The sequence below is a fragment of the Nicotiana tomentosiformis genome, chromosome 6 (genome assembly GCF_000390325.3).
Source record: "Nicotiana tomentosiformis chromosome 6, ASM39032v3, whole genome shotgun sequence".
NCBI lineage: Eukaryota > Viridiplantae > Streptophyta > Magnoliopsida > Solanales > Solanaceae > Nicotiana > Nicotiana tomentosiformis.
In genome coordinates this window covers 90,028,573-90,039,112 of record NC_090817.1, presented here as the reverse complement: position 1 = coordinate 90,039,112, position 10,540 = coordinate 90,028,573, and the positions used below count along the sequence as shown (strand labels likewise).

The 10,540-nt window shown below is 37.2% G+C and overlaps 1 protein-coding gene across 1 annotated transcript; it reads right to left on the bottom strand.

Moving 5' to 3' along the window:
* Positions 1 to 228: 228 nt before the first annotated feature.
* On the bottom strand, positions 229 to 8,639 carry LOC104118084 (probable 2-carboxy-D-arabinitol-1-phosphatase). The gene is made up of 9 exons (XM_009629263.4): positions 8,135 to 8,639; positions 4,943 to 5,048; positions 4,567 to 4,783; positions 4,367 to 4,485; positions 3,303 to 3,401; positions 1,976 to 2,029; positions 1,793 to 1,891; positions 1,459 to 1,566; positions 229 to 886 (listed from the first exon to the last, which is right to left on the bottom strand). The coding sequence occupies exons 1-9, from the start codon at positions 8,482 to 8,484 to the stop codon at positions 512 to 514; spliced, it is 1,527 nt and encodes a 508-aa protein (XP_009627558.1). The 5' UTR covers positions 8,485 to 8,639; the 3' UTR covers positions 229 to 511.
* Positions 8,640 to 10,540: the final 1,901 nt, after the last annotated feature.

Here is a 10,540-nt window from a genome sequence, read left to right as displayed (position 1 = left end):
AAAATAACTCAATTATACCTATATTTAACAGAAGATAAAATTGTTTTAAAAGCCGGTTCGAAAATGCAAGTTGGTTGAAACTTCAACAACTCACCTTACATAATTTTTACTGTGGCACCAATTAAAAATAAAAACCATTGGATCAGTAGTCCAATGCTTGTGAAGTTGAATATGCTATATTACTTCTCAGTAGAGGCAAGCTCATAAAGACATGGCCTTGGAAATGAATAAACTGAACTGTCTCGTTTCCATTTATTAGCAATATACAAAAAAGGGCAACTTAGTACGCAAAACATCTCGTATTCACGGAAAGTCCAAGAAAGTGTTGCACTCATAGACAGCCTATCCCAACAGCAAGCATTAGTGTCTGGTTCCACGGCTCGAGGACAGCGCTCCAAGGGTCCCCTTCATTTATCAGCAATATACAACTGACATATATTTCCGAACTGTCTTACTCTTGTGCTTGTTACATTAACATTGTTTTAGTTCCACAACTATGTACATTTACACTTCAATATTCTTCATCTGCTTGCGTTGATCTAGTAATAGGAATTGACCATCTTCCTAGATGTGCTGTATAATTTATGCAGCGGACAACTCCTCTCCCCGAAGGTCCATCGGGAAAATCAATAACACTAATGCTGCCTGCATCCAGGTGAAACGATCCCAACCATTCCTTTGTCAGATTGAGACAGTGTCCCATCATCGCGATATGAAGTGCAGGATGGCCAACAGCGATGACTATACTCTCTTCGTCAGATCTCTCTGATAGTTCATGCAATAGATGTTTCCATGCTTTCCCAGATTGGTCCCATAAAGATGTTGTCACGCCGTCTTCCAAGCTATTTAACCAACCAGATGGAACATTTTGCATTCCTGATGCATCCTGCAGAGGAAGCAGCTCAATATTTTAAGCATGGAAAGCATATCAACTGCAAAAATATGTGTGCACAGACAACAACAAAAACAACAACGACCCAGTAATCCAATAGTGTAGGAATGAGCTACAGGATAAAAACAACCGATTCACCAAAATCTGCAACATAAATAATTTAGAACCCAACATAACCACTAGAAGAACAACCCTTCTGATCACAGACTAACTAATTGACTGTGTTCTTGTACTTGTAAACTTCTGATAAGGAATTAATGAGTAAACCATAATCCAATAAGGTTTGTGAAATCGTGAATTCTAAAACCAACCCTTTTGGTAGTAGATTGATTTTATAAAAGTTCAAATTTGAAAGCGAGAAATAATATAAGGTGAATAGCCATTTTTTGCAGGATTTATTCAGAGCAAATCAAGAAGTTTTGATGACAACGGCTCCAGAATTTTAAATCTTCCAATCTCAAAACAGATGCATCCTTATATTTTATCTTAAGAATGTTCTGCATGCAACGCTCTTAATAAATTCGTCAATTTGTTTAAGTTTAGGAAATCAGGAACATGTCACTTGCCTTCTTCGATTGTGTTAGAATAGTTTCAACATCTAGATCTGGTATCTGCTTCGTCTCCACATAGCGTGGGATACAGTCAGCTCCAAGGCAGTCAGCAGCTTCTTGAACCTACAAAATTCAGTATAAAATTTTGTGTTAAGTAAGCAACAACAACAACAACAACAACAACAACAACCAAGTATAATCCCACAAGTGGGGTCGGGGGAGAGTAGGATATACGCAGCCTTACCCCTACTCTGGCAGGGCAGAGAGACTGTTTCCGATTTTGTGTTAAGTAAGCTAATGTTCTTTATATAAAGGACTGTCAATCAACATACTATCTGAATGGTCTTACTTTGGAGATTGTGTCGGCTGTCTCTACAGATGTCCTTTTAGTTCCACTGATTATAGTACTCACTTTCAGATCAAGAAGCAGCTCTGCTATTTTCTGCGCCTGTCACCCATTTTAATAAAATTCTGTAAGGTTGTGACACCCCCGATATGAAGCTGAATGCTACTATTGTAATTACCATCATACCTGTATAACTCCAAGCATGTTCATGGGGCCATTGCCAGAATACGGCATACTACTCTGTAAACATTTCAACACCAATGAGAAAAAAAGCAGAAAATGGTCAAAGCAACAGATAATGACGCCCCAAAAAACAATGAGTAATTTGAACAGCTTGTCAACATGCTAAAAGAAATTGGGGCTAAAAACCTGAAAGTTAAGGAGAGGACAAATCAGAATTTATATAGTAGATGACAAACAATCCTGAGTACTCCCCCAACACCATACCTAATCTACGAGTGCAAAGCAATGTTTACCAGGTAAGAAACATTCATAAGGTGCTTAAGCCCCATTCTCAATTTCCTATGTCACTGAGGATAACAATTTAAAAGCAGTATTGCCACATCCAAGATCAGCCAACCAACACAAGGCTGTTTTTTTCTTTTTCTTTTACTTAATCTGTGCAAAGTGACCTCTGACATCCTATATCCCTTCTCTTTGTTTATGCTCAGGTTCAAAACTAATCTGTTAAATCAGTTAAGATAGAATTTCGTTTAAACAGATTTTGAAGTCCTCAAGCAGAAATATGATCTGCTGATGTAAAGTCTTCATCGTCCATATCTCTTATCATAAGCTAAAAAGTAAAGTTATTTGTAATTCTGGAAGTACTTCTAAGATAACTAAGTTTCAAGAAGTTAAAAAGTGGAAGCTGTTTGCTTTGAGCACATAAGAGAGAAATCTAAAGTCAAGCATTTTGAGCCAACAGTCACTATTGTGAATAGAAATTGCTCAAGCCATTGCAGAGGTGGAAGAAATTGTCTTTAGTATTTTCAAACTTGGCAAGTACATTCTCCACCTCTAGAAAAAGAATATGATCTCAAGTTAGAGTCACTGGAATGGTTTGTATATAGCCTTTCTTCCTATTAATTTACCCGTTCATCCATTGGTTTTGTCTATAAGGGTGGTATCTTCGAGAATGATCTCATGAGAGGGTGATGAAATAGATAGATAAGGTTCTTCTATTAGCTGAAGACCAAAATCCTAGCACCGAATGTATGTGTCACTCAATTCTTTTTTGTTTTTTTCTTTGATTATGTGTATCTGTCACTCAAACTAGTCTTCAACCAGAAATTATTGCAAGCGGTTTGGACAATCATACTTCCATAAGGATCAAAAGGGCTCTTTTCAGAAAAGATCCACGCTTTCAACTCTGTTCTCACATAAAATTTTTCTCCAAGCAACCGCTATTTCAGGGTCATAGACCACCTTGTTATATCATAAATTTGAAATCAAGAAGCCTAATATGTCTGTTCATTGGGAATACAGAATGATTGGTCCATTGCTTACTGCATACCTCTAGGTCACTCTCTGACACTCCATGGCAGACAAGTACGATCCGCTTACTAGCTTTTCTGCCTGCAGAACTGCCCCCTGCTACAGGCGAACCTGGGGTCTGCATTATCCAAAATTATGTCACAGCACAAAGATAAATCAGATACCACGAGAAAACACAGCCTTGAAGTCCAGTCCAGATAAAGCCATAAAGTAGAAAAATCCATCAAGTAGTTACAAAGAAATGAAGAGAGCAGTTCTGAACCTACAAATCATATGTTGACCTTGAATTATCTGACAACTAAATGTAAAACTCAGTTGTGCAGATCCATTTACATCAATGTCTTTCAGCTGGTTTAGTGGATTCTGAAAGTCAAGTTCAGATTTTAGTTTACTGCATGAAGTATCACGGGGTACATAAGATCCTAAGCTTCAGTTGCTACTCTAAACATGCATGTATATGGGGATTCTAAAGTAAACTAAATTACCAAGCACTTCTGGAAGCAATTCGGAACCCCTCTTTCTTTACTTACAAAGAAAGGATTTCTGTGGTCAATAAATGGATATTCTTAGTTTGCTTTATTGATAGACCAGCTTAATGAACGGGTTGGCAGGTACAAAGTTATTTAAGATGCATGCATGCCCGACCTCCATGGGAGATCATTGGCTCTTCTGCAAGAAGCAGGCATGCCAAGCATCACTTCTAGTGTTAGAGAGCCTAATTAGAATATTGGATTAAGACGGGTCTAAATGGAGCGATATAGATGCTGAGAATTCATATAGCACTTACAATACCAAACTAGCTTGTGATTAGGCGTGGTTGTTGTTGTTGCACTCTCTTATATTTAGAGAGGGGATTGACCAATCAATGGATCTAAAGGAATGATATTAAAGCATTAGAAACTTTCTGAAAGGAAAATATGTTATGCTGAATTTTCTTATCTGAGCTAGAGTTTTTCAAATCATCCAAAACTTCATGTCACAATGAAGATAACTAGCAGAAAGTTTTCCATTTTATCAATAATCACTTAACAGATAAAACTGTTCTTATATAAAGTTGAGTACAAGTATTACCAGATCAGATACCTGATTTAAACGATTAAGGCAAATACTTGGGGTTCCGCCCTCAGGTTGTGGAGTGAAGTCCAGCACACTAACCCCGCAATTGCTTTGAAGTAGAATCCTGAAGTACTCAGTTCCTAATCCTGATTGATGGTGAAACAAATATAAAAGCTAGGTTCGGACTGCTAGCAGATGTTACAAACCTTATATTAAGCAAACCATACCAATGGCTGTTGCAATGAGAGCCTGATTAACCGCGTTATGAGCAACTACTAGGATGGACTTGCTTTCATGGACCAAGATCTTCTCCCAGCAGCTTTTAGCACGAGCCCACAACTCTCTCACTGGATAGTGACCATCTATGATGAAATTAGGTGCATCTATTTGCCATTGACGAAAAGCTTCACCATATTTAGCTTTTCCTTCATGCTTCAGGAGGCCCTAGAGCAGACATATGTTTTCAGAACAGTGAAATATTAAGCATGAGTTAGTCCACATGCAAGCAGACAACATGAATATCTTTTCACCATCCTATTGCAATTATTCACAGATTTTAAGTTCAAGATGAAAAACAGAGGAGGTGTGTAAGCTTTAACTGACTTGGAATGAGTAAAGGTCAATTTCCCTCATGTCAGAGTCAGTAATGATCTCCTCCTCACGAGCACCCCATATTATCTCAGCTGTCCTCTTCGAGCGACGCAGTGGACTGGAACATGCAGCCCACCTCTGTCAACCATTTTGGAAACATAAAAAAGAATAGAAGAGACTCTTATTGTTCTACATGCATTAGCTAAAAGTGAAATTCATATGCAATTTGTGCTCAGGTTTATTAAGAACAAATTAGTTGAAATCCTTTAACCGCTCTCCGGCATTTAACATACAACAACAGCAAACCCAGTATAATCCCACAAGAGGGGTCTGGGGAGGGTAGTGTGCACGCAGACCTTACCCCTAACTAGAAAGTAGAGAGGCTGTTTCCGATAGACCCTCGGCATTTAACATAAAGGATAAAATTCATACACTGCAGTTAATCTGAAAATTTGCTTCTCCCTTATCTATTTCTTTAAGTTATTAGTTTGCTCCTTTTTAATTTGCAGAGAATTAACTCATCGGAACTAACAGATATAAGACGACTCCTTTGAATGAAAACTTACCAGTAGAAAACTGAAGCATACAGACACTAAAAGAGAATATTATCCTTGCTTAGAGGTTAGCGGTAAAGGAGCTGAGTCAAACACTCAAGGGGAGTTTTCAATACTGGAGTGCCTAAGCTTATAGTCCCTGTCCAGTTTGATAAATAAACCCGAAAAAAGCCTGACTACGATGACCAGAAATTATGTTCCCGAAAAGCTTTGTTCGTTCAAACTGGGATCGGAGAACATGGATTCCTTATATTTGCACTGCTAAGACCCCCCACCCAACCCATAAATGTAGAACAGACGAATGAGGATTACGAAAAGAGAGTTCGAAGGTCATATCAGGTTGGCTGGTATGACTGTGCTCTAATTCAAAAAAGACTACAAAATTTACCCTTAACGAGAATCTAACAAACCGAGTTACTAAATATGAGCTTATTTGGTTATGGGTACCTTCTATCTACTGTGCCCCGTTTTAAAGTTCCAAGGTTATTAATCATCAAAGCAATATACACCTTCACAAAGATAGAAAGTCAAGATACATATCTTGAGATATGCTTAGGACATACCAAAGGTCAACAACTATTCGAGCAACCCAAAAAGTTCAGGACATTGCCATTCACCTAAGTGACCTTATAGAAGTGTCCATACTTCTGAACCAACATACTTTGCCTTTGTAGTTGCAATATGTTCCATTCCCTTAAGTTGCAATCAGAATCTAGACAAGTTGATTTGGCACTTCTCTAAGGCAGAAAAAGTTCTCAAATTGTCAAATTGGAAGAAACTTGAGATTTGTAAGTGTGTTGTATGGGCAGAGTGTTGGATAAGATGTTGAGGTGGATGTGCGGACACACTAGGATGGATAAGATTAGGAATGAAGATATTAGGGAGAAGGTGGGTGTGGCCCCCATGGATGACAAGATGTGGGAAGCGAGCCTCAGATGGTTCGGGCACGTGCGGAAGAGAAGCCCAGATGCCCTGGTTAGAAGGTGTGAGCGGTTAGCTTTGGCGGGTACGAGAAGAGGTAGATGGCGACCTAAGAAGTATTGGGGAAAGGTGATCAGGCAGGACATGGCGCGGCGTCAAATTTCCGAGGACATGGCCCTGGATAGGAATGTGTGGAGGTCGAGCATTAGGGTTGTAGGTTAGGAGGTAGTTGTGCATTTTCCTAATTCGTATCGGGTGTGAGGATAGTCTGATAGTGTTTTGTCTTAAACGGCTAGTGGTTAGTGTTTGTGTTCACTCTATTCTTCCGTTTTTCATAGTACCAAGTTGTATTTATTGATTATTGTTATTGCTTTTCCGTCTAATTTCTGATTCTTGCGATGTTGTTATTATTTCTCTGGTTTCTGTTGCTGGTACTGATATATTGTCTCGTTTCGTCTTCTTGAGCCGAAGGTCTATCGGAAACAACCTCTCTACTCCCTCGGGGTAGAGGTAAGTTCTGCGTAAATACTACCCTTCCCAAACCCCACTTGTGGGATTTCATTGGGTTGTTGTTGTTGTTGAAGAAACTTGAGATTAGCAGCAGAAGACCAGGCTCCTAACAAATGAAGGGGCTACTGATTCTTTCCCTAGTCAGGAAAACCTACTGCACTAGCCAATTACTCTTAGTGGACGCAACATGTTCGTCAACCTAAAGGAAAACTGATGCTCCATTTCTTCATTAATTGTGCCTATCACGAATGCCAGTTAAATACTCAACGAATTTTGAAACTTGAAAATACTAAAACTAGTAAGAGGACAAAGAATTACTACTACTTATTTTCATCTCTTTAGGATTATTTCATGGATTTTTAAAAAACTCAAAACCAAGTTGGATCAAACCAGTCCATCAGACAAACTACGAAGGTTGTCTCTTTTTCTCAGTACAATTTGCAAAGAAAGTTGTATATGGTCGAAATAGATTTCGGCCTTCGCACGTCCGATCGAGTTCGAACGATGATCGATCGAACTGAGACTCCAAAGATGGAACAAACAAGCCTCGAACCCGAGGGCCCGATCCATGTCGAGTTAGACATCGTTTTCGAGCTCTAGTCCAAATCGAACTATGACGCATAGTAAAGCTATCATATTTATGATCCAGAGACCAATCAACATTGACCCCGAATCAATTCGATAGCTCGAGTCAGAATCGAGCTCGAGGTCAGAATCGAACTCAAACCAAGATTGAAGGCTCGAGGCAAGATCGAGCTCACAGACAAAAGCCGTTGCAATCCCACTAGTGAGGATCTTGGAAAAAATTATGGAAAAACTGATTTATCATGGGTCTCCCACTGAGTATTTTTTATTATGTTTAGAGCAAGGTACCTCTATTATAAAGGGCATGGTTATCATTTATGAAAAGACAAGTTTTTTTCTCAGGCTTACATTGTAATAAAAACGTTATATTCTCCCATAGTAAAGAATCGTTATTTCAGGTTTCTTAAATTGATTCTACTTGTTGAGTCCTAAGATTCATTTTTCCTTACAACCTTATCTATTTCGCATTCTTTGCAATCCGTATTTATATTTCTATTTATCCTTACAATTTGTATTAAGTTACGGCACATATCCTTCGATCTTAAATTAGGTACTATTGTACAATAAAGCATAAATCTCTCGGGAAAGTAATTTTATTAAAAAAAGCAAGGGTAATTAAAATGAGGAATAGAACCTTGAAAAGCAGACATCAAAGGAGTCATCAATAAGCATTTGACGAGAAGTTTCAGCCTGAGACTCTCCTTTAGAAGTAAGAACAGAGAAATCGGAGCTGCCTTGGATCCGACCCTCTGCATTCCACGTGCTTTGCCCGTGCCTCACCAGCACAACCCTCTTCGCCGCCTTTATCGGCGGAAACTCCAAACCCTGTAAACCCTCAATTTCACTCCGCCCCTCTTTCTCAATTTCTTGAGTAGCACTTGAAGAAGAGCGTATAACTGTACATAAGGGTCTGTTTGGATTGTGAAAAGGGAAATTCTTAAGTGGTTTATGGATGAGGAAAGAGCTTGCAGCTATGGAGTACATTCTTGGATTCTTTTTCTTGAGAATGGTGATTCTGCTGCTGTTTCAACTGTTTTTTGGCGCTAAAAGACAATGGAATTGTAGTATATTTTATGTGGTTACCGTTGGTTTGGTTCTATCGAATCAACTTAACAAGAAAGAAGATGAGAAGAAGAAGCAGGCTAAAATAATGACACGTGGTGATTTTATTCCTCTTTTTTTTTTTTTTTTTTTTTATAGTTTAATTTCCGGAAACACACAATAATGCGTCGTGTTTGGTACATATGTCCATCAATTTAACCGGGAGGCAATCATCGGATGAAAAATAAATACGAACCATTCTTAAAATTGACTGCCACGAGGAGATATCCCACAATTATTATAAGTAATTGATACAGAATATACGATACTACCATTTTGCTATCTCATTTTCATTGTTATAGAAGTATAACTAAAAATTGCTTCCAAAAACATTGTTAAGTAGCTTCTTTGCAACCCTCACATATTTATTCCGTTTGAACTTTTAAAAACACAATACGTTTTAGTCAGAGGCGGATCCAGAATTTGATGGTTGCGGATGTCACTGTATTTAATGTAAACATATTCGTAGTCAAAGAGGTTAAATTTATTATGTATACATGAATTTGGCCGGTTCGTTATATTTTTAAATTAATTCGGTTCAAATCATTTTGAGTTAATTTGGTTTGCTTTACAAGATCTTTTGGTGCATAAATAAACACATGATAACAAAACTGATATATTTGGTCATTTCAAGGAAAAAATAATATTAACTACATAAAAAAGAAAAATAATTAAAAACATATTCAAATTTAAAAAATTGAGATCTAGAACAAGAAAACATAGGCAAATATACTTCTATAATCTAAAGAACTACTAATAAAAATGAGATTGTATATAGGAAAAATATCAACATGAAGATAAAAGAAATTACGAAAAAGAGGAGAAAAGAAAACAAACACAAAAAAGTATTAAAAATAAGTTAAAGGAGGATCGATCATGGGTATTGGGCTTGGAAAAGACTACTTTGTCCATGGCACCTACAGCCAATTTGAGACTTGGGGCGTCATAAATTGTTTATATACTTTTTCCACATGAAATACTAGTGAAACACCACTAAGTACATGAAATTCTATCCGAGCGACCGGGTAGCGTACCACCCCATCGCCTCTACATAGATCCGCCCCTGGTTTTAGTTAATAGATTTTTAAAAGTAACGTTGAAGTAGTCTATAATCAAGAATCTCAAACAAGTGTAGAAGTTTTGATGAAGTTCATGAATAACGTGTAAGATATTGTAACATTTGAGTACCGTGCGAATGATGTAAGAATTTATTTAAGCTTTAGCTAAGATCCAATCATGAGTGTAAGTTTTGTTTGAGATATACATAAGAGTCATTGACCTAAAATATAAATTAAGTTCAGAAAGTTGCTAGTATATACAGTTCTTCTTTGCATGATCTAAATTGAATCTCTTACTCTTTTTCTTCATCTTAATATTTCTAAGCTATGGTCTAAAGCTAAAGAAGTTTTAAAAAAAATATTATTTCACTATTCAAAGCCTTTTTATTTCCTTTATCTCAGTAAATCTTGCAAAACGTAAATTCTTTATTTGATGAAATTAAGCCTCTTCATCACCCCAGTGAGCCCCTTCTTGTAATGGACTCTGGTTGTACTATTTAGTCTAACCTTATTTCTCGTTTCAAATTTTCATCCACGTTTATCTCTTTTGAACTCTAAAATCTTCTCTTCCTTGTATTTAATTTTTTCTTTTCTAATTTTTTGATATATTTTTTTATTGTGGATTTCCAATGTAATTATAAAGATCGTAAATTATTTTAGTTGTAATTTTGGGCTTTCTATTTTGAAAAAATCTCTATTTGTTTGGGAAGTGATCGCACAAAAGTAGCTGATAAAACCGCGAGGTATTTGCTAGAGACTAAATGGGTTTGTTTTATCTTTTTAGGTATTGAATTGGCACTGCAAATCTAATCCAAATAAAATAAATACAAAAAAATATAAATGAAAGTGTGAGTTTCTCTTCATGCATGAGCCTCTTCATG